The sequence below is a fragment of the Mytilus edulis genome, chromosome 4, assembly GCF_963676685.1.
Source record: "Mytilus edulis chromosome 4, xbMytEdul2.2, whole genome shotgun sequence".
NCBI classification, from domain to species: Eukaryota; Metazoa; Mollusca; class Bivalvia; order Mytilida; family Mytilidae; genus Mytilus; species Mytilus edulis.
In genome coordinates this window covers 93,277,137-93,303,685 of record NC_092347.1, presented here as the reverse complement: position 1 = coordinate 93,303,685, position 26,549 = coordinate 93,277,137, and the positions used below count along the sequence as shown (strand labels likewise).

Sequence of the window (26,549 nt, the reverse complement as noted above, 5' to 3'; positions counted from 1 at the left end):
GTTCTGTGTAATCCATCCATTTATTCAGATTTACTTCAATTTACTATCTGTTCGAGTATTAAACCTATTATGACGTAAACGACATTGTCCGATAACCAATTTACTGATTAACAGCTCAAACTTTCGAGAACGAAATGATGTACGCTTTAATTTCACAATTTTACTTTCAGACATATTAATGATGTTCTTTTCTTTAATTATCCTTTAACCAGTGGATAATTGCATCTCAAATATCCCTTTCGAACTTGATGTAAAGGATATAACGGAGACCAAACTTGTCTAATCCATTATCAATATAGTTTTATAAAGGTTCTAAGGTAGTCGTCATGAACTGATTAATCGTAGAAGCTTTTGATTTGTTAACCCACTCTCCTGAATTCGTTATAGATGTCGTATATTCAGGTATCATTTAATCTTTTTCAGTCAATAACTTTTATTTGTCATTTTACTAGCACAGAAAATTACTGCAGAATGATACTTTAGATTTCTACAGCTGTCGGTGATGCCTGTATTTCTAGAGATGCTCAACATGACTTGGTATGGCACACATTTTGATTCTATAGGATATAAATAGGATTGAACAAAATGTTTAGCCTATTTCTAATTTGACAGTTACTTACGTAACCTTTTTTTTCATAATTCACAATGGCGTACCCGGTACATGTTATTTATCTCACACCCATGTCATTCATCTAACTCCACTCTTTTGTTTTTCTTATAAATATAAGCAACAGTAGTATACCGCTGTTCAAAATAAAAATAAAACAAATCTGGGTTACAAACTATAACCGAGGGAAGCACATCCTTTATAAGAGAAAAACAGAAGGAGGACAACATTAGACGCCAACACACATATAACATGTAGAAATGGACTGTAGATAACAGTTACCATATTCCTGACTTGGTAGAGGACATTTCAAGATAATGTTGAGTTGGAACCTGGTTTAATGTCTAGCCAAACCTTAACTGAACCTGTACTGAACATCGTATTCTACTTTTTCTTGTGATTTAAGGAATATTGTTCATTTATTAGGATATTTATATTTGTATTAGATTTTAAATTTCCAAATTATGGTGCTCTTGAACTTTGTTCTTTAGTATGCCGATTAGGCTTTTTTATTTGGGTTTCAACGATGAGACGTTTGTTAACACAACGCGCGTCTGGTGTATAAATCAAACTTCGGATCTTATGTATATGGATATTCTAAACTTTTTGAGGTGAGTTTTGCTCTAGACATTGCTCACAAATTTTTGTAGCGAAATATTAATATCATAAGAGGGGTGTTTAAAGAAAGCAGACGCTCCAAACTCATCTATTTCAAAAATGTTAACAAGAAGATGTAGTTCGAATTCCAATGAAACATTTGTCCTTCCAAAAAAAGAAATAAAATCTCAAAAATACTAAACTCGGCGAAAAATTCAAAACAGAAAGTACCTAATCAAAGGAAAAATCAAATGATAAAACACATCAAACGAATGGATAACAACTGTCATATTTATGACTTGATACAGGCATTTTTAAATGTAGAAAAAGGTGGACTGAACCTGGTTTTACAGCGCTAAACCTCACACCTGTATGACAGTCGCAAAAAGTCAATTATATTTACGACGATGCGTGAACAATATAGACATAATAGGTAAAATATTCAAAATATAGTCGAAATATGGAAACAGCAGTCATCACTGTGTCACAATCTCAAAAGAAAAAAATATTTACCTATAAGCACAAAAGCATCTATCAAATTTAAAAGCACATACATTGCTTCGCGTGTTTGACGTCATAATATGTAAACGTCACATATGAAGAAATATAAAATAATATTGCCGTTCAATGTTTTTTTCCCAAAAAAATTATATATTTTCACATGAGGAATGGTGGTATACAGGGTTTAAAAATTAAAAGTATGTTAGAACTAATTTCAGAAACAGACTGATATTTAAATTTATCCAGAAGTTCTTTAGAACTTTTAAGAATCCACATATGGTTATATTCAATACCCCTACGCGAGTAAATTAATTTTGTCGTTCAAAGTATTTTCAACTTTATAATAGAACAATAATATAAGGACATATATTAAGAACAATAACCTATTTGCGGGATATTTAAAATTACAGAGTTGCGTCATATAAACCAAAGAAACAAACAAAGTCGTATAAACAAATTAAAAAAACACCAGGAAAAATGAAAGATAATACACGCAAATTTTGTAAAAGTAAATCATTTAACATGTTTAAGGTAAGACCGTCAACACGGTGTCATGGCTCACACCGAACATTTACAGTAAACTATAAAGCACCCAAAAATGACTACTGAAAAAAAAACATCGGTATAATCTATGTAAAAACGAGAAACGAGAAACACTATTTTTATATATTTTCATGAAAAAAATAAATTTTATCACGTAGTGCATATTTTTGCCTTTACCCTGTGAACTACAAAATCTACCACCGCCTTATATATCGAGGAAAAACTGCAACACCTGTTATGTTGTGTTCTTTATTGTGTTACTGATTTTATTCGTATTAAAACGATATAACCATTTGTGCTGCTAGAGAATTAATTATATTCATTAAGTCTTATAAAATAAGTTTTAATGAACTGTTCGTGACTCGTGTGTTATTTTTATGTTGATAATAAAAATATGATATATGATTGATATCCGGTATTATTCAAATACTAGTAATCATATCGTTATGGCGGAGCCAGGTTTTTTCGATGTTTTTCAGTAAAAGCATAATCTGTCGTTGACCTGAAAAAATTGTGTTGTAATTTCAAAATGCAGCATTAAGACATTCATATGGGTTATACAATTTAACTTTACCTATAAAGGTTGCCTTTGAGTATGACAAGCAGTTACTTATCTATCCTCTATTGTATTAAGACTTTCTAATGAATACTTGTAATGACTAATAAAATTGAGTATGGAAATCGGGAATACGTCAAAGAGACAACAACCCGACCGAAGAGCAGACAACAACCCGACCGAAAAGCAGACAACAACCCGACCGAAGAGCAGACAACAACCGAAGGCCACCAATGGGCCTTCAACTTATACATATATTACAAGGAGTTTTGTGACATATGTCACTATTTAAGTGGAAGTACTGAGTCTTATGGAGAAATAGAAAAATTTGGTAGATCTTGAGAAGTTGACATGTGTTTGATCCTCAATTATCTGGTTCTTGCTGTACTAAGCGGGTTGTTGCATTTGTTTTTACTTCTTAAGGAAATTTTATTGTCCGTTTCTTTTAAACTAATTGGTTTGTAATGCCTACGTAGTATATCGTGCATTCATATCTAACGATATTTTTCTTTATTCTAAAAATACCATTTGTTAAAAGCGAACATGTAGAGACAGTACATATATAAAATTTGGTCAATTGATGTGTTCTATTCTAATAGAATAAATGGTGTGATGTTATTTTAAACGGAAACATCTGAAACGTTTCACCCAGACAACAAAACAAGGAAATGATGTTATACGATAGCAATAGAGGAAAAAGACACATTAAAAGCTAACAAATTCGTATTGTTGGCATTTGATTTTGTATAGACTAATGAAAGTATGTTCTTTTTATTGAATTCTTTTAAAGGTCATTTGTCTTAATTCAACGTAATAAGATAGTAGGTATGATAAATTCTTCACACAGTGTTCTAGCAACCTACTACGATATACGTTGCTAATAAATAGGTAAAATTCAAGTAAATGTGCAATAGTATTACATATGTATATGTGAATTTGTCTTAAAACCTTTTTCATTTTGATTCTTTTTGAATAGTGTTGTCAAGTAAAATAGGGTTTCAGAAATTCATTGAAACTAGACAGATATAAAATAATGGGAATGCTCGTAACCTTGTTTAATGTAATCATTTCCATATACCATAATTATGTATCAGTTCCTTTGTTATGCATTAAACGGCTACATATATTCTTCGTTGGAAAAAAAAAGTAAATTGATATCTCTTTGTCAGATATAGAATCAGGTACACTCCCTCTGTTCATAATGTGTATAACAGTGACTTTTGCCTTTATGATTTCTAACATTCACTGTGTTATCGATAGAAATCCAACATATGTTCTTGTGTTTATTCAAAACATAAACACCAGTTTAAAAATGCATATATATGACAAAAATTTTATTTTATACATGTTTATCGCATCCTATAAGTGAGCATTTTGAAACATCAATAAAACAAATCAACATTCTATTTTACAGATTATTGTCCCCTTTGTTCCAGCTATCATGTCAGCAATTTAGCAGACACAAATTGAAAGAAAGTAAAACATATACATTAGACAAACAAAAATAATTTCAGCGAATCATTTTCATTCAATCAGCTGTCAGATTACCAGAATACGGCAATATTGATTGATTTATGTATTTATAATTTTGATATGATAAAGAGATACAATCTGTCTCAGAAAGTCCTGGAATAATCCATAACCTGGAACGATGGTCAAAATTTCAAATAAAAACTGTTTGTACCAGCTTATTACATTATGTTTTGTGTTTTTCTTTTTATTTCTAAATCATATTAAACCAAAAAGGATGTTGTATTTGAATCACAGGTACAGCAGCCAACCCATACAAACAAAGTTAAAGCTTGAGGTATAAAAATATCTTTGAAGATAATCAATGTGTAACAAATGTGTATAGTTTGTAGTCATGACAACAACATATATGTTTAAATTCTCATGAATTTGTATGTTTCTATTGTTGTCAAATTAAGTTCTTATCATGTCTTTTTATATTTATAATATATCTACTATAAATTCTATACATACATAGGTAAAGCATACTACAAATGACGTGTCACTTTTTCTTAATACAGCTATTTGAAAATTAAAATTAAAACTCCCTCCTAACAGTTTTAATAGAATATAAGAATTCCATTTTTTAAAATATACCTGACATTTCAATAGAATACAGATAAAGACGTATCAAACCTAATATGAACAGGTTACCCCCGCAAGATGCAAAACAAATATTATTTTCTACGTGTGGTATTCTGACAGTATTAACTACACGTTGGTGCCATAAATAGGTTTTAGATATCGTTAATATTTATTTTAATGTCACCATTAACTTTTTTGCTGCTAGAAAGAAACGAATTCCTTTTTACGACTTTACCGATCAGTTTTATAATATAGACAAAACACGAGTCTGACGAACCCAATTATATGTTTGACATATTTAATTAAATCTTTTTATGTAATGATAAAATGTCGACCTTAAATTTGTCATTGTAGTTCCAATGTCCGAAAATAGAAGTAATAGAAAGACAGATTAGACCTTCAAATCAGGATAAAATAATTTCCATTATATATAAAAATAACTTTCACTTCGATATTTTTGGCATCGTAGAAACTTTCATGACATACATTTGTATATGTAACATGCTGTTCTGGTTTATCACGTGTCACCAGACGATGTCACTTCCTCTGATATTGGTTTAACCCCCTCTTCACATTTACACATAATAATAATACATGGGACTGTTGATTCTTGTAGCACAACTGGTGTTTGATTACATTTACACATTATAACAGTATTCCGCCTCATGGCTAGTAATGTCATGTTTGTACCATTTGCTGGTTCGTCGTCTGTTTTGGGGTTACGACGAATAAAAGGCATTTTATCGCATGTACCTGGTGATGTGTTTCTTTTCATAAATCTGTGAATATATGATATACATAATTAATATTATAATGTACATCTTTGCTGTATATAATTTTATTTTCAACTATATATCAATCAATTTATCAATTAGATAATAGGGTTTGGATTTCCTCTTGAAACCTAAATATTTAAATTTTTTTATCTATACTGACACTGATATGATCGTGGAAATGCACAAAATTGGTTTTATCTTAAGAAGTTTTAAAAAAAAATCGAAATCGGAAATGTTATATTGCCTAAGGCTGTTGTAGAATATAACCATCAACAGAATTGTATTATCTTGTTTTCATACAAGGCTCGGTATGAAGTCCTCATAAATTATAAATGTCTTTATGCGCCGTGTAAGTAAGGCTTACACATTTATTATATCTTGTGGCAAATGTTAAGTGCACAACAGACAATTGACAGTAAGTGTCAATTGTTAACTATTATAATTAAAAATGAGCACATTCGAGGCTAGCGTATTAGCTGACACATTATCGTGTTTAAAAGAAATGTCATTAAACAAAATGCTCGAACAATGTTAACTGTAGACATCTCATACGCATGGTATGCAGGAACCTTTTCGCACGTTTCGTTTGTTGATAATGTTCGAGTTTGTCATTTCTGATTTACCCACTCTTTTATTTTTTATATCTGAGTTTTTTTTTATTACACTCTCCCAAAACAGTAGAAATATCGATTACAGAGTAAAGTAAATACTATGTTGAAATGTTTTTACCTCAACCAATCGGTCAACACCAAGGTCAACATTAAAAATGTTATCCTATTTGTCAAATATACAGTCCATGCTATTATTATTGTTGGTCGTCAACTTATTACATGAGATCTAGATATTGTCCAAAACTGCCCGATTAACTTGACATATAGAGTACCACATATACAGTCTAGCGCGTTTTATATTATCATTGCTTTTCACCTCAACATTATTAACTAATGGTTGACTTCGACTTTATTCGTTTTCATATGGTTAGTATATTTGTAAACATAAGAAAGTGACATTTTCCAATCACGACAACCAAAATAACCAAACAACCCAAAATTAGTATTGGGTTTTCGCTTTATGTTCTTCAACTTTTAGCTTTTTAACTACTTTGATCTGAGCGTCACTAATAAGTCGTATGTACACGAAACGCGCGTCTGGCATATTTATTTACTTGTGAAGAATAAATTAAAAAAAGCACCATAAAAGCGAAATAACATTCACTGATCTCTTTTAAAAATCAAGGCGGATTTCAATTGGTCTTATCTTAATATAATTGAAATATGTAGATCGCACCAACAACAGCAAGAGAATGTAACCACTACAGTCATATTTATTACTGGGTTTTGAAAAATGGCTTTTTCGAATTACCTTGGTTTATGCAACTTGCACATATGAAAAGCTCCATAAATGATAGGGTTCAACACTGCGTTAGACTGACCAATCGTTGTTAAAACTGTTAATAATGTAGCATCATATGTTTCTTCTGAGTCACTGAAGGCTTTTCTTGTAAATATGACATAGTAAGGGAACCAGCATATGATAAATGTTCCAACAATAAAAATGGACATTCTCAATGCTTTTCGCTTAGCTCTACGCATAAACACATTTCTCACATGTCCTCTAGCAACATCGGACGACGAAGAAACATTTTCTGGCTCTGCAAAAAAAGCATTTGATATTCTATTTGTCATATATTTTTCGATCTCTTGTCTGATTACATATATTATTAGTTACATAGTGTGCTAGTGACCTAATACGGTATATATGGGGTCAGTAAATTCCATATGGGGTGAGAGCGAAGCTCGAATCCCCATATGGAATTTACTGACCCCATATATACCGTATTACGTCACTAGCACACTATGTAACGAATTTATCTTACCGACTATCTTAACGTGTGAAATTAAGACTAGTGATTCTCAAAATGAGCAAGTCTTCAATACTGTTAGCACTAAGAAAATACTTCCATTGATCCTACAAAAACAGATGCCAACAATAACGACTTGTATAAGGTTTAAATGTGTTTTATGAATTTGTTTCCAATTTCTTCGTCTGTTGGAACTTTTAAAAAAATTTTCTCAGTACCGTTTTGTTTTTTATAAAGGGACCTAACACCATTACTAACCGTGTATGAAATAAACCCCGCCCTTTCTTACCTAATAAGGAATATAAAGGGACGTAACTCCACTACTAACCGTGTATGAGATAAGCCCCGCCTCCCTACTAACCTAATATCAAATATACACGGTTTGCACGCGGACGCTTTTAACCAATCATATTCCTAGAAATGTATAGGAGGTAAGATAAGTATATTTGTATCACCCATTTTCAGACAAGTATGTCTGATAAATGTTTTCCAATAATATTTTGTAATAATGTCCTTTTATTTTGATTACAATAATGTTCATATGTTCATTTCAGAATGGTATTTATATGTAGTACGTAAATTCGCAGGCTAAATTTAGCGACATTCAGAATATGGACAAGCATTTTATCGATGACAAATTCATTATACCGTTAGAGTGTCGTAAGCTGACTGATGAAAGTTTGACGTAAATAGGTTCAACATGTTAATTCATTAATTTGACATAATCACATTAATTGAACAGTTGGAATTATCACCCTGAGGAAAAGTTTGCCTCAGTCATATTTTGCACAACTTCCGCTGCAATGCTCTTCGTATTTAATTTGTTATTCACATTGATTCACCGCTAAATCGTTTATAGATGAAAGGCAAGTTAGTTGTACCAAATTGTAAGTCTGGTTGCTAGATGTATGCTGATGTTTTCACATGTTCTTGCAAAACAAGTACTATCGTTATTGAAAAGTAAAGCTTTCTTACATGGAAGATATCATATCCAAACAATTGTCATTACTCCTTTTAGAGTACATTTGATTTGATTTATCTGTCGTATAATAAACTAAACAAAGTAGATACTATTACAAAGGAAAACTTCTTTATTGGCTTTTTATCCAGTACAAAATTTTCAGATACACAGATGTATTGAAATATGAGGTCATATTTTAAGAGACTTGATTCTTTGACAAGTGTAAACTTCCAAATACAACGTGTAAGGTTACTTTGTACGGTGCAACAACAAAACAAAATGTATGGTGTATACGGGACTTGTGTATCGTTCATAGATAAACGATGACATGATTGCTGATCTTAAACTGTTTTTAACTATCCGTTATTTGTTCAATGGTTGGGATTTAAATATTTGCCTTCACACAATAAGTCGGAAATTTGAATGTTTTATGTGTAAAATTGAATGCTAGAATATCGAGAAGTTGAAGGGAATTGAGAGTAATGCACTTGCATAAAGTGTAATGGAATTCGGTGTATCATCGAACTAGATTCACACAGATCTGTTGTTACCTCACTTAAAAGGACTAAAAACAACTTCTATTCAAATGACGTATAATTTCAAAATAAGATAACAACAAAAACTGGGGGAATTAGTTTTGATGAATTTATAGAGGTTTTAACGAAAATGGGTAATAACATTTTGGAGTTTTATATTAGATAAGAATGCTATTTTTTTTTCCGAACACGCAAACATGCACAGAATCATGCATACACATTTTATAGGAAATGTTTTTCATGTCCACCCACGTTTTAAAATTTGGTTTATTTTTTTTTTAATTCGAATTTGTACTCTGTTGTTATCTTTATTTGTTTTCCTTTTTTACATCTTTTTTGGTAAAGTGTTCTCTGGTTTTATTTAACTTGTTAATATATTTTTCACCTCTCATATAAATGTAATGTTTTAACGGAAATAGTCCAGTCAATCTAGCAGCAATTGGACCCCAACCTTAAAGTAATTGCAACAGAAGACTTTTAAGTTTTTATCTTTATGATTATACCATAATATACAAAGAAAAAGGTCCAACAAAATATATAACTTGAGAAAGACTCAAAAATAACGATTTTAATAATCCTATCGAGATTTGCATTGAAATGGGATATAACTCTGCAAAAAAGGCAGAATTATCAATAAAAATTGATACAAACATATAACTTTACTGCTTCTATTCAGCAGAATGAATTGATTCTTAATGTTTTAGCCTTCTTTACAGTATAATAAACAACTCTAAACTTTTCATATCTTTTATCAAGCTTCACTCTAGATTTTGTAATTCATTAGTTAACCCTTTTATTAAATTTTTCAACATGTCAATGTAAATAATCTAAAATTTGATTAAAATAATTCAGCATATATTCTCGTTTTTGTGGTTTACAGTTTCTTTACAGTTCCTTTACAAACAAGATAGATGCTGAACAAAATATAATTTACTGATATAAACAATACCAAATGTTCTAATTATTTTTTCAAAATAGTCACAAAGCCACAAATTTGCAATTTCTTTAATGAAAAATGTGCCAAAAAATACCGTTAACACTTCGGTTTTGTACATTTCATGAGCAAAAGATGATATAATATAGTCAAATACGAACTTATAACCCAGTGAAAGTATCATTCTTTCTATGAATTTAAGAAAATCAACCAAAAACTGACAAAAGAGACCCATTCTTGCAGAGTTATCTTCTCTTTCCAATGTTAATTTCCATAGGTAATAAAAACTGCTGATTTTCAGTTTTCGTCAAGTTAGATTTTTCGGGACTTTTTTTCTGTGTATATTTGGGGCTTAATGCTATAGATTAGAACTTAAACATTTTCTGTTGCAATAAGTTTGAGGTTAAACCTTTGTTTGACTGGACTAAAAGTATATAATGCTAAAAAAACAAAAGGTGCTAATATGTCTATATCGACAACACAATTTGAATGATAGGATTGAATTTCGTGATACAATACTAGTAGTTCAGATTGAACATAAAAATAGTTGTCAATTACTTTAGTAAAAACTTGTGAGACGTCGGATTTTATTAATTCGACCGTTTGTGTTTCATTTGAAATACGAATATTTAGATCATAAATATAATTTCAAACACGTGAAAAAATGTAATAAAACGTTTTGAAACGGTTAAGACGAACTCAACTAGGCTTGCGAAAAACTTGCCTTTTCGGTTTAAAATAAAAAAAACACATTGTAGCGAGCATTATTTTGTACAGTTTGACTGCGGTACAGTTAATTACATTCCAAACAGGCAAAATGAACATATATAGAAAGTTCATTTAAATATCCGAGATTCATGTATAATGTATAATCAGCTGCGCCAGTTAGGATAAGGGAAGGGACATTCATTATTCAAATTGCACTAATTGTGAGAATTAAAAAAAAATATTATAATAACTTAATGACAGATTAATACCACTGTGGGTAAACAAAATCAACTACATCTTAACGGTAGGTTGATTGACTACACAATAAATGTTAATTTACAATTAAAATCAGTTTTAACGTGAGATTATTTAGTCACTGTACTTACCTCTAAAAGCTTTAGATGATTTAGATATTGTATAAAATATTAGACCATACGACACAACCATTATTCCTAAAGGTATCATAAACTGGGTTATCAGTGAAAACAAGTTGTACATTTTCTGATATTGCTTCATCGGGTAGTTTTTGTCTATACATTGATAAAAATCTTCCTCAAATGGCCCTCTTAGTACACTAAAAATGAAAACCTGAAATATAATTGGTTTGTCATTAAAAAGTTCTATATAATAATATGTTATACATTTTTCTTATATTCAATTATATATGCATTACCTAGCTATATACAAATGTTTAAAAATCTTTAAAATACATTTTTTTTCTCTCTAAAGATTTAATTTAGTCAGATACTTAACACTGTTTATCTATAGTGATATTAAGATGATAACACAATATTGACTGCTGTACCCCTATTTTTGACATTTTTTACTCTTTGAGTATGTTTGTTTTGTTCATGCATTGTTGACAATGTAATGGAATTTGATGCGACTGTCATACAACTGAGAGGTTTAGCTAGCTATAAAACCAGGTTCAATCCACCATTTTCTACTTTAGAGAATGCCTGTACCAAGTCAGGAATATGACAGTTGTTATCCATTTGTTCGATGAGTTTGGACTTTTGATTTTGCCTTTTGATTTTGGATTTTCCTTTTTGAATTTTCCTCGGATTTCACTATTTTTTTGTGTTTTTTCTTTTTTTTTTGTAAAAGGTTTTTGAAAAAAAACAAGGTTCTTGCACGAACGTTTTAAAAAGATACAGTTGATATGTTTTCTGACAAATTTGCCCGTTATGTCAACAAATCTGAATTAATTTATAGCCCTGTTAAACTTTTCGTTCAATAAGGTGTTTTTCATTGTATTACCTAAAGGTTGTGATCATTCAAATGTTTTTGCTTATTTGAAATATTAAGTCCTTGATAATAATCTTAATATTGTTCTTTTCCACATGAATTTGAACATATGGAGGTGACATTTATTTGGCATATATCTTTTGACTGGATTGATAGTGTTTAATTGTAAAACTATCCTTTGTATTTATCAATCCGAAGTTGTTGTTGTTTAATCCCTTTAATCATCTTGCACTCATGATTCAAAAACTAATGTATAGTGCACGATTTGTAAATGAATCAATTCTCCAATGTGAAGGTTATATTTGTAAAGGAAATGGTCGTCATGACATTTGCCCCGGGTAACCCAGAATGAGTTGTATTGTATTCACCTTTAAGTGACGACTGCAATTGAATGGATTGACGATTTATTTTTAATTAATATTAGTTGATATTATCGTGACCATTGAATAATAGTAGAATAAAGTATTATGCTATTTTAAGTATGATTAGAATATTAAAGGTATATACAAAGCAATTCATATTATATGCATTCAAGAACTTCATCTTTAGTTACTAAAATAAAAGTTTCTGGACAAGGAAAACAAAAATAATCATGGACAATTTAAACCTGATATACTAATAATAAATAGGGAACAAAAACGTGTATCCGTGGTTTTATTTCTAAAGTTTTCATCAACTACAAGTCTGAATGTGTGTTTTTTATTTTCATCAGTTTGGCGTCAAGTACCTAGACCTAACTTCTATGTAATCTGTTGACAGTCGACCTCGAAGGACATTCAAACTAACTTTTAGTCAACATTTCCTGAATAACTGTACACATACATGTATACACCAAAGAATCCTTGTTGTTTGGAAATATGTTTAATGAATTTCCTTGGTTTGGAAATATGTTTAACGAATTTTATTGGTTTTAACTAATGCATAGATGTAACCTGTTATAGTTCGATATTCTAAGTTCTATATTTCTTATAATTATCTTCCATACTGGCTTCTTCGCAAAATACAAAATATATTGTCTGTAATTCAATATATATTGCTTAGAGCAAACGCTTTTACGACAGAAACGAATGCTAAAATTATTCAATTTATGCACAGCTAATCAGAAACACTTTTGTACAGAGTAGGCCCTTGATAATAAAAATGTAATTTCTCTGAATCTGTGTATCATATTTTGTCTTTGTTTTAAAGTAATTCCGACCATAACACAATGTTGACTTCTGTATCAAATTTTTTTAAAAGTTTACCTATTGTGTTTGTTTGAATTGTTCACACATCATTGTCAATAATGGAGTAGTAAATGTTTGCACCTGTCCTAAGTCAGGAATCTAATGTTCAGTAGTTGTCGTTTGTTAATGTAATTTTTACGTGTTTCTCGTTTCTCGTTTTTTATATAGATTAGACCGTTGGTTTTCCCGTTTGAATGGTTTTACACAAGTAATTTTGGGGCCCTTTATAGCTTTTTGTTCGGTATGAGCCAAGGCTCCGTGTTGAAGGCCGTACATTGACCTATAATGGTTTACTTTTATAAATTGTTATTTGGATGAAGAGTTGTCTCATTGGCACTCACACCACATCTTCCTTTTTCTATATAGTATGCGATATTATACAAGTGAGAGATATAACTAACTATAACACCAGGTTTAATCTATCATTGCTGCATACTAAAATGTGTGTACCACGTCAGGAATATGTTATCATTTTTTTGTTTGTTTTTGAGCTTTTGATTTAGCTATTTAAATGAGGACTTTCCGTTCCAAATGTGTCTCGGCGTTCGGTACTTTTTGTTTTTCTTTAGAGAAATACAAATCATCTTACATATCTTTATATGCAAGGTGCGTTTTTTTCTTTAAAAATCATATTGATTTTTAACAGTCACTAGCATGTACCAAGTAAAAGTCAAAAGTGAAGTTAAAAAGAAGGTTTCCATTGGTTGTGTAGTCATGCCTTTGAATTTTCTAGGTCTTATTGGCTTCCCAGTTTTGTAGATTTACCTTTGTGGACGTTATTTTTTTTTTTATTATACTTCACGTTGAAACTTCATATTTTGATTGGCTAAAACGAGAGTGTTAACTTACTCTATCACATGGCTGAGCGGGTAACAATTTTTTTTGAATGTCACCCTCTCGGCCAGAAAAATAAAAAAAACGATAATTTAAAGGACAATGAATTGAATTTACATCAAGGTATTAAGACTATGCTTAATTTCTACGTTTTGGCTCAGATTCTATCCTTTAACTGTCAAATTAAAAAAAATAAAACGGCTTGCTTCAATTTTGTTAATTTTTCTAATACCCATAACGTTTCTATTACCTATAACGTTGTTATGTACATGACGCCGCGGTTAAAAATGTTTTCTCGGGGTTACAATCTGCTCTATCACCCTCTCAGCTATGTGTAATTTATATATTAATACTTTCTTATTTTCAACATTTCTGGTATATTTTTTTCTTGTAATTTTACTGTGTATTCGGATATAAATTGGATATTTTCTTCTTGACAAACTCTATTGTCTAGTGTGTCTTTTTATGTTGTAAAAGTGCACTACTGTCTCAGGTTAGGATGAAGATTGGCGCCTGTCAAAACGTTTTAAATCGCCCCCAAGTTAAGAACCGTTTGTTCACTGGTTGTTATTTGTTTGTTTGCCTCATAGATGTTTCCTGTTTCTCGTTTTCATATTAGACCGTTGGTTGTATTGTTTGAATTGATTTACATTAGTTATTTTGGGGCCTTTTAAAGCTTGTTGTTCTGTGTGAGCCAATGCTGCGTGTTGAAGGCCGTACTTTGACCTATAATTGTCAACTTATTATACATTGTGCCTTGGATACAAAGTTGTTTCATTGGCACTCTTATCACATCTTCTTATTTGAATCTATGAACAAAGAGGTACAAGCAATAATACTGGGTATCCTTAAACATCGTTATTGTTAAAGTCAGTCTGCTTGTTAAGTTTCTTATATCTCTTCAAGAACGTATGACATGTACATAGACTATATTGACATGTGATATAAATTTCTAAGGTATAAGCTAAATGGTTTTCTTAACGTCATAGTATCCGCCCGTGAAAAATATAAAGAGCTGTTACCTATCATATATTAAAATCAATTTTACGAGTATGGTTTGTTTCCATTGTGATATTTGCGTATACGTTGAATACCTAATGTCGAACTAATAGCGTTGAAAGTAAAATCTACGTGGACTTAAGTTTGAATTCTTATTATCTCGGTCAGTACTAGTTCACTGAATAACCAGTAAAATAACAAAGCATTCGGATATGAAAACCGAACAGTAAACAAATATTAAAAGTAGGCATTGTCGTTCGCTTGTCATAACTCCTATTTGAACCCGATTGACTATATTAACTATATTTATTTGTTTATGGATCAAGAATTAATAAACACTTAAGCTTCGACATTTTATCTCAACCTAGATTTATCCTTAAAAAAAGAACATTTTTAAACATTGTCTTTCAATGGAAATAATCTATTGTAAGGAGTGACGAATTGTGCCAGAATGACCAGTAAAATAACAAAGCATTCGGATATTAAAACTCCTTCGATCCTTCTTTAAACATGTAACGGTTTGTATTTATCTTTCCAATATATAAAAAGGAATTACGCCGTTAATGAGTTGAAATAAACCAAGAGGCTTTCTTATATATCGTCTTCTTCTTTTTCCATTTTATTATGAACCATTATTATTTATCTTTATTATTTGATTGTAAATACAATCAAAAGACAAGCATTTCTAAACACAAATTTTCTATACAAACAGTCTTTGACCTTCCATTTCACAGGAAATATATACTTATGAATCATTTTATGTATTTTCAATGTTGAATGTTGCTTTTTTAAATGAGTTTAAAAGCGGTTTGATCTTAATGATCATGATTATACAAAACAAATATGTCTAACTGACAGATATGTCAAGACCAGTTATGCATTAGTTAATACAAGACATATTCAAGTATAGATATAACAGACATAATGTTAAGGTTGCATAATTTCAATCGGATGAAGTAATGATGTAAGGGAAAAATACAATAATTTTGTTGTAATATCACGGCTGACATAGTTAAACATGTTGTACCGTATAAGACATTACAAAAAGATCATTTCACGCGTTTTGAAAATAATTACGGATGATTGAAATCGACACTTCAACTCTCGAGAGTCGTAGTTGTCCTTGTCATAAATCTTTAGATACCAGTATAGTCATTTGATTTAGAATTTCACTACATTTTCCGGTTGCCGATTACAATGTTTTGACGGAGTATGAATTTGAATGGCGAGTGATTCATTCATAGAAGGAGAGGTGTATGAAAGACATAACTGTTGCATACACAAGATCCGTGGAACGATGTTGTTTCTTATTGTGGCCTTTCAACACTAGTAAACTGTTTTTGAAAATGATATTACATACACATTATACCACAGTAAATAATTTGGTTCTTTACATAGTTTCATGGTTAATATTACTACACAATTTTCTTGGTGTTTCATTTTTCTCAATCTATAGTTTTCTGTGACGTGTTTCGGAAATAGTTATTTGCCTCTATGTATTCTATCGTTATGGTTAGGTGTTATATATTGGCCTTTTCTGTGTCAAGATTTAATATTTGTCTTGTAGGCATTGTTATAGTGTTGCTGCTATCATTTATTCATAAAAGGGAGATGAGAGATTTATAAGGAAAAAAAACTTTAAAAGTTGATTGCCATATGGCGACATGTATGCAGAAATAACAATTTTGTAAATAAATCTTTATTTTAACGATTTTTAGAGTTAAATTTAGCATTTACATTTCACATTAGTTGCGAGAAGAACATAATCTCATTTAATTTTCAATGAAATTTTCTGCAAAATATATAATATAGAATAATAGTAGTTTAAAGAATATGTAATTATTATGTGATTATGTATTTTTCTGCATCGATACATTGTAAGTAAGTACTTTGTCGAAGAAAGATAGAGAGAGAGAGAGAGAGAGAGAGAGAGAGAGAGAGAGAGAGAGAGAGAGAGAGAGAGAGAGAGAGAGAGAAGGATTACCTTCTTTGTTCAAATTAAGCAGAACATTTACGTGAAAAGTTCAGACGTTGCTGGTAATGTTATTAAAGAAATGATTACTGTTTCAATGTGATTAACGAGAGGGTGTTTTCAATTGATCTAAAACCACTTAAAACCATACACAACCCTAATTAGTCTGACGTTGGCAATTGTCTTTTCATTTCAAGATGATGAAACCTGATTGTGAAAAGAAAATAATGTCAAGACTAAACTAGGGGCTCCATGGAAACTATATCGCTTACGGAGCATTATTGAATAGAAGTTAAACAATGCCTTGAGACTTTCTGGATTAGTTTCAACAAAACGCGACAAATGAATTAAAATCATCCTTAAAGGTAATAACTTATAGAAATAATCGATTGGAGATTTAGCTTATTCTATTCTTATTTATTTTTTTTGACAATGTCTCTCTTTTTTATACCAAGTCAGGAATATGACAGTTGTTATCCATTCGTTTAATGTGTTTGAGCTTTTGGTTTGGCCATTTGATTACGGACTTTCTAATTTGAATTTTCCTCGGAATTCGGTATTTGTGTACTTAAACGTTTTAAAAGTTTCTGCGTTAAGAAGAAATAAGACTAAATTGTCTTTACAAGGCTATCTTCTATAAATTGTCAGCTGTCTATTTCGGCAATTTTGACCCATTTGTAGATCCTTTTCGGAAGAGCATTTGTTATTAACAATTTCTTTCTATCTATCACAGTTACCAATTAACAAATGAGTAAAAGCAATTGTTTAAAGCAATATCAATGTTTGACGTATTTGTTTTGATCGTCCTGCTGGCCAGAACTGCTTTTAACTTTAGTTTCCAACGAAGAAACACATATGGGGAAAATTACTCCTTTAAGTTGTCAGAATAGTTTCGACAATTTTATTTGTTAGTAAATATCGTCCTGTTGATCATTGTTACTTTATGCAGTTTATTTCAATCTACTCTTGTTTTCTGGGACCTTGTTGGCCAAGTGGTCTAGGTAGTTACTTTAGTAATCACTAGCCAGTCAAAACTAGCCTAAATACGGTGCTTAAAAGTGGCATTAAAACACACAAAAAAATAAAAAAAAATAAAATCTTGTTTTCTGAACAGTAAACAAATATTAACAGTAGGCATTGTCGTTCGCTTGTCATAACTCCTATTTGAACCCGATTGACTATATTAACTACATTTATTTCTTTATTGATCTATAATTAATGAACATTTAAGCTTCGACATTTTATCTCAACCTAGATTTATCCTAAAAAAAATAGAACATTCTTAAACATTGTCTTTCGATGGAAATAATATATTGTGAGGAATTGAGTGACGAATTTTGCCCTGATAACTGTTGTGTGGCACTTCTCCTGCAGTTTTGGGACACGTGAGATAAAAAGTAGCCGTTAAAAACAAAAGTCAAATTCATTAGTATTATTACTCTTGGAATATTATTGATAATAGAAGTACAAATTCAGTTAAAGGAAATCTTCTTATGGTTAATATTCATTCTTTTAAAACGCTCAAAACCCTAGAAAATAATATCATAGTAAACCACAATATCAGTTTATCTGTAAGTTGTCCAAGCTGTCTGTTTTTTGTACCTATTAAACAAATTGATAGTCGATGTCGCAATTAAACCATACAGCCTGATTGATTGTTATAGTGATTCAAATTTTATATTTGTTTATTATATTCTTAAACTGTTAGGAGCATATGATCCAGTGTATGTCGTTCGTATTTTGTTTGGTAAATCATTTAGGAATGTAGTGTCAACCATACTTTTTCTTTATTTTGCTTTCCAATTTTTATATTTGAGCGTCAAAAATGAATCTTTCGTTGACCGTACGCACTTTTGGCATCAATGATTATTAAAAAAAAATGGGAATGTGCAAAAGAGACAACACTCCTACAAAAGAGCAAAGTTGAGTGTCTTTACCTTTTCTTTATTCCATTGTAATCGTTGATGGTTGAGTATTTGGCACATCTCTTTATTAGTATCTTTAACTTTTTTAACCAACTATTTTTGAGCAGAAGTAATTTTGGAAGATAACTCGAAGATGCATAACAGTAAAATTGCACTTTTAATCAGAAGTTCAAAACGATATCGTTTTCATGTATCGAAACTAATTAAAACATCTCGTGCTCTTTGGTATTAATAGTTTACATTAAAAGTGGAAGTTTTACGTTGTTAATGGTTTCGTTTTGAAATGTCATTTTAGGAGATTACGTCCAGAGTACTCCTAAAATTATTATAGTTCTCCATTTATATGTCTAAAGAGAAAGTTTATGGTTTCTGTTTGGATGTTGTTATATTCTGTGAAAACAGAAACCATAAACTTATCATAACACCTGGTATTACAATGAAATAGGATTAATATATCTTTATGTAACCTTTGAAGCCTATGGTACTTTCTTAATGTGGGTTTAGTTATGATATTTGTACTATTAGAAAGTCTTATTTCTTTAATTGCTAAATAACAACAAACAATAGCAACAAAACTATTTATGTTTGTAATATGATGATATTGAACTTATGCACTTATAAAGTTATACTCATAGCGTATTATTAAAATCCATCATCGCAGATGCAACGATCCCAAAAAACAATATTTGTCTGTCTAGTTATTTGCCCGTCTCTTTTTCTGTCCGTCCACCTGTCTTGTCAACAATGTTGGTGAACGCATAAACTCAAAAAAGAATATATCTTCGAAAATTCTACCTTTTCCATATAAACGAGACATCAACTAATATTAGCAACAGAAACCATAAATTCAAGAACAAAACATATTATTATGGTCTCGCATCGCGGATATTTCTCTGTTTAAATAATATCAGAAGAATTCTGAAATGGCTGTCGTAAAACAAGTCATAGTCAGCTATTTTGATTTTTGAAATCCAATGAAACAAATGCTTTGTAAAATGCACATTTGCCTCGGCTTTTCGAATAAAAGCGACGATTGGATACCTTCGTTGCATCATTAATTTTCAAATATAAAACATCGATCATTAGTTAAAACTGCGAATTATTTACAGTTGTACACGCAATTTTCTTTTTAAAATCATGAAAATGGAAAAACCTTTATCAATCTTTGATCCTCATTAGTACACATGCAATTACTCGAATTATGTCGTGTGTATGTCAGTTAATTGCAACTCATTTTTCAAAATATATCGAACAAAAGTGATTTAAAACGCATCACTAAATGTAATAATAGATAATAACCGAAACAACGAAAACTGATAACTTAACAAAAATAGTAAACCTTAAGCTGGAATGTCAACCTGAAGAAAAAATGTTATATTTATTCGATGTGAACATTTGGTTAAAAGCTTTCAACATTATATTGAAAAAACTAAGAACATTATGAGAATTAATGATTGGATATAAATGTCTGTATGTGTAATTGTTTTCAGATTTTGTATATTAAGATATAATGGTCTACTTTTAAAAATTGTGCCTTGGATGGAGATTTGTTTCATTGACACTCATACCAAATCTTCTCGTATCTAGTGACTTTATCAATGTACACAATGAAACTGAAACTTACAATTTTGGACATTCATTATTTTTTAAATACTATAGTTTAATGTATGAAAATAATGTGTTTTTTTTTATATAACTGTGGTATAAAATCTGATTAGCTACGGAAATAAACCAAACTATTAAATAAACTCATCATAGATACCAGGACTAAATTTAGTGTATACGCCAGACGCGCGTTTCGTCTACAAAAGACTCATCAGTGACGCTCGAATCCCAAAAAGTTGAAAAGGCCAAATAAAGTACGAAGTTGAAGAGGATTGAGAACCAAAATTCCTAAACGTTTTGCCAAATACAGCTAAGGTGATCTATGCCTGAGGTAGAAAAGCCTTAGTATTTCAAAAAATTGTAAACAGTAAATTTAATAGACTCTTAATCATAGGAAGAATTATGTTTTTGCAATTTAAGAATCTTCAGTTATCCCCATATATACCTTAGGCAGTCACAAGATATAACACTTATCAAAGTTTGAAAAACAATTCTACTTTGTTTAGCATTACTTGTAGTTACAAAGTACGTAGGATACTTTAACGACCATGAATTTTACATGAAAATGGTGCTCTTTTAATATGCAATACTATTCAAATTTTAACTTGGACTTGAATGATAAATGTGTACGTCAAAAACACACCTAATTGGCTTCATTTAGACTGTGGAAGCAACAAAATGCCTTGCAAATAATCTTTTTACTTTTACTTTTAATGTTCACTATGTAACGAATTTTAAACAATGCAATCATTATGTTCATATTTTCACCACATTACACGCTGTAATTTTATCATGCATGTCGTTCATTAGGGCGGTCTTTACTGTTTAGGGAAAAGATTTAAATCAAATAGTTCATTATTGTAACATCTCAACAATCAAGTTTTTTCTTTAAATTCGAGTCGTTGATAAAGAAAATCTCAAGCGATAAATGCTTTTTGAATTATCCCAGTGTCACAAGTAAAACATGTGATACTTAAAATAAATACGTCTCCAATATTTTAAGTTAATCTGCAGACAGTCAAAAGAATAACATAAGGAAACACCGCAAAATTTTCTTAAATTGCATTTGTCCTAAACAGATCTAAAATAAGTGAGAATAAACGAGGACGCGTGTGTACGTCAAAGAGACAGTAGCTGTTCGACATTAATCACTAAACACCTACAACACAGGGAGCCAAAATTTATAGTAATACACAGATGTCTACATATTATGTGAAGCTAGCAGGAACTATTTTAAAATATATGCTTTCAATGTCAAAACCTCATTAAAAAAATCAAGATATAAAAGTCATTGTCAAAATACGCACCTAGTGCAAAACAATTTGTACCGTTTATGCAGCATTCCAGCAACACCTGTATATTGGGTATATATCTCCCAATTGATACGATATTCCCGTGCTTGCACTTCCTATCATGATTTTCTTGATAGAGGGTTACTGCTCACAAGGAAGCTATTAAACCAAGAGTTCCGAATGGTGAAGTTGAAATCATCCCTTCGTAAATTTTACGGACGCCATCACGAGTTGGTTGACCGTTATGGAATAACCGTTTCACAAATGATATCGGATATGTTCCTTACGTCGTAACTACAATCCCCTTCCCTTTCATGAATGTGACCTACCGAATTAGACTATTTACCGGATTTGTAATCACATAAGCAACACGACGAGTGCCACATGTGGAGCAGGATCTGCTTACCCTTTCCGGAGCACCTGAGATCACCCCTAGGTTTTGGTGGGGTTCGTGTTGCTTATTCTTTAGTTTCCTATGTTGTGTCATGTGTACTATTGTTTTTCTGTTTGTCTTTTTCATTTTTAGCCATGGCGTTGTCAGTTTATTTTAGATTTATGAGTTTGACTGTCCCTTTGGTATCTTTCGTCCCTCTTTTATGGTAATAAAACATGCTTTCAAGTTATATAATATCTAAATGATATAAAATAGGATTTCGAGTCGATATTGAATTCAAATTTTGATTGACAGGATCCATTTTAACGCATTTATAAGGATACATAATAGTTTAAGTATTACCAGTTGAGAAATTAAGTGAAACCATGATATGAACAAATTAATAAAACAAGAGAAATCTTTATGGCATTCCCTGATTTATGACATTCATCATTACAGCTTCAAAAGATGTACACATGTTGAAATACTATAAAACGAGGGATGATAAAACTTCATTAAACCCATCATAGATGCCAAAATAAATTGAAGTAACGCAAAAGTCCCTTTATTCGCCTTCATTAAAACAAAAATGTCGTGGAAGGGCTTGAAATCAAATGTGACATCATTTCGTAGTAAACATCATGTCGCTTACTGTTTTTTAGAAAGTCTTTTTTAGAAACTGTCTAGTTTTCATTTAAAAACATAACATAACAAACAAATAACATTGAATGAAACTATTTCAATGTAATTAAGAATTTCCCATTGTATAAAAATTAAAATCTCAATGCTTGACTTACACTTAAATTTTAGTATTTGAATGTAAAGAGTGTTACACGTTTTGTCTTTTTATGATTTTTTTGGGTAGAGAAGAGACTACATGTAAGTCACTTTAAAGATATTTAAATTTTGTGAGGTTTTTTTTTTACTTGACATGAACACTATGTCAGGTAACTATAGTAACGATAATGGTTAATGTTTGCTATGTTTGTGTGGTTTCTTGAATGATTTTGATGTGTCTGCTTGGTATAAACTGACTATTTTAATGAACAAAAAATAAGTTAAAATATCTGCGAGAATCGCATAAATCAGAATACAGCGAGACATGTAATAACGATATATTAAGTTACGATGGATGCATGTCTCACCATGAAATATAAACTCAATTAAATATCAAGATAGGTTATAGCTAAAATAAAATAAACGTATTACTAGTATAAAAATATAAGTTACCCTAACGTTGTACAAACTTCTTGCAATGACGCATTAGATAACATTTAATGTTATTAAAGGGCAATCACTGTCAAATTACCACATACTTTTATTTCAATAATGTTTACATTTAGGAGAACACTGGAGACACAACAACAATCTGTATGAATCCCATTTAAATAAATATGTTGAAATGTTCAATATCCTGAAACTTGTTGCATGATAGATTCTTGTTTAATCGGACAAGTAACAAATGCTGCAAATAAGAGTTGATGAGGTTGAATAGTGTTCTTTGTATGGTGTTTGCAGAATGGTTATCATCATGTCTAATGATGTTAGAGGGGAGTTAAAATTATGTAAGGACGTAGTTTACCTAGGTTAATATATCGTATTTGCTAAGTTTACTTGCCATGAGAAGCACTACGAAAGTTGCTAGTGGCATAAACTGTGCTTGCTTAGCGGAATAGCAAGGTTTTTGGAACTCTTGTTTTCCTTTTTGTGTTTTTGGAACTCTTGTTTTCCTTTTTATGTTTTTATCATTTATACCATGATGATTTCTGGTGGATTTTTCTTTCGAATCAATTATGTTTTGTGGTCTTCTTCAACTTATGCCCATCTTGATGTGCAAATCAATAATAAATAACAGAGAAAATACATTCATATAGGAACGGTTCTGATTAAGTTTACACGAAAAGCGTACCCTATTTGTGAGGCATCAACCGCTATGCAGATATAGTTTTGAACTTCAGGCAATGACGCAAATATGGTTAATACAAATGTATGTAAATGACAATTACTGTGAGGTCAACACATTTGATCATGAATAAGTTTGATAATTCAAGTGTCCTTCCAAGTATTGTTAATAATAAAAACCAATACCAAATGTTTTCTGCTCGAACTTAACAAAACTATGTGTTTCATTTCACAGTTCCAAATTATTGGATTTCATAATTGCTTATGCTCCTGTACGAAGTTAGTTCTATCATTGATCATTTGGTTTTAAAAGAAAAGAGGGACGAAAGATACCAGAGGGACAGTAAAACTCATACATAGCTTCTAATGTGGCTTACACACGATGATTTTCAACATTTCAATCGTCTAAAATAAGACTGTCAGTTCTTACGAATAAAAGAAATACACGCAATTCAAAACGTTAAGAAACTAACTGTACCATTTCAAATTAACTGTTTTAAGGTAGATTGTGGGGGTCCAAATTAATTCTTAATCACAAATAGCGGCAATGTCAGTCTTTTTTACTGAAAATTAGCAAACCCAAATTTAAAGTAAACCCAATTTCTTTAATTCTATCTTGTTGGATCGTTCTTGTAAGTAAAAGGCACATTTTGTCAGCTGATAACCAATTGAAACTATACCATGTATTTATGTCAGCGGAGATAACTCAGATTAAATGATTTTATAAGAGAGTGTATAGTAAATAAACCTACGTCCGTTCTATGAACGCACATGCTAGCTGCTGATCTCTAGTTTTTCATCATATAGTTTACTTTATTCTATTCTCATAACGTGCTTTTGCCATATATCAACCGTATACAGTAGTACTATTTTAAACAACCTGCAGCTCGAAAACAAAACAAGTGGATATATACTGTTCAATATATATTATTTGGCAAAGCATGAACACGTTATAACTGTTTCTAATTACAAATCCCCAATTACTTTGAATCAAAATAATATAATGAAAATAGAATTTATCTTTGTGTTTGTGTAATCAACAGAAATAAGCTTGTGGTATGTGTTAACAATATAAATTCCTTTTGCCACGACTGTTTTGTTTTACAGAAAAATAAATACTAGTAGTTATACTCAAGATTAAAATAGCACTTGTGATGAAAAGTAACTTACCTGTGGTAAACTAAATAAGGCACTGAGTATCCAAGATATAACAATCATGATTTTGACTCGTCTTGGAGCTTTGTGACGACTTATAGGGTCCATAATCACGCAACATCGGTCCAAACTGATCACAACAGTAATATAGGTTGACGCAAGTAAACCTGTAGCAGTACCAAATTTAACTAGTTTACACATGACGTTTCCGGCATACCACTGGACTGTTGAAGCCCATGCGGCATCAACGCCCATTATAAAAAATGTAATTAACAAATCAGCTACTGCCAAATTAACAATTAATATATTTATTGTTGATCTTCTCTTCCGTATTCTGTACATTTGGATAAGTGTTGCTGTGTTTCCTATCAAAGCCATTAAAAACATTAGACTAAACACAATAGTTCTGGTCATAAGAGCTTCATTGAATGTTGGTGGTTGTCCACTTTGAAGTGTCCATCTCGTACGAGTATCGTTTTCATCAATTACAAACGTCAAATTATATGTAAAATTCTTATCCATAGCACCGAATAATATTCTTCAATAGGTATAATTATTGAGTAACATTCCAACAGAAACGAGTTTTCTTGTTATTTGATTTAAAACTTTAAGCTTTAAATTTGATGCATGCTAATTTTACTTTTAGAAATAATTATTACCACTTAAGTTTTATTAATATACTTGAGGTAATAATGGAAATCGTTCAAATGAAATATCATGTATGTTAAACCATATTTATATTCTTATACTATGACATGCATTGATTCGCTACTTATTTTTATTTCCCGTATAAGGCTTATGTATAGCCTTATTGGTCAAATCATGTAGCAGCTGCTTGATTGACATTAAACATTAACCGTGAAAACGATATGTTATGCCAGTTAATTGAAGATATATGACAAAATCTCATCAGATAGATATCTTATATTACGATTTCCAATACAGTTTCTAGATATAGACGATTAATAGAGATGTGATAGGTAATTATCTTTTCACATCATATGGTGATTACACATTGACATCAAATCAGCGTCCAACAGTTTACTTGATCCTAATCATGAGTGTTTCAGCTTTTAGTGATAAATAAAATAGCCTCTGATGAATCCTTTGTCGAAAGTGAATTTCTTTTTTAACCCGCATCAATAGAACTCCGATCCAAATATTCAAGTGGCACATCATGTGATAAGCTTGTCCGGTTGTCGTGTTTCGCAGACTTTAATTATAGTGTTTTGTATCGTTTTCGTATTTTTGTTCTTGTATACTATGGTGAGTGTTTTTCCATTGATCTTGTTTGATGGTCTCCTGAGTTACTGCGGACCTTTTGTTAATGATAATGAAATATAA

General features: G+C 30.9%; 1 protein-coding gene across 1 annotated transcript; it reads right to left on the bottom strand.

The window, feature by feature from the left end:
• Positions 1-4,109: 4,109 nt before the first annotated feature.
• LOC139521086 (gonadotropin-releasing hormone receptor-like) lies at positions 4,110-25,913 on the bottom strand. The gene is made up of 4 exons (XM_071314353.1): positions 25,221-25,913; positions 11,061-11,262; positions 7,037-7,325; positions 4,110-5,677 (listed from the first exon to the last, which is right to left on the bottom strand). The coding sequence occupies exons 1-4, from the start codon at positions 25,725-25,727 to the stop codon at positions 5,416-5,418; spliced, it is 1,260 nt and encodes a 419-aa protein (XP_071170454.1). The 5' UTR covers positions 25,728-25,913; the 3' UTR covers positions 4,110-5,415.
• Positions 25,914-26,549: the final 636 nt, after the last annotated feature.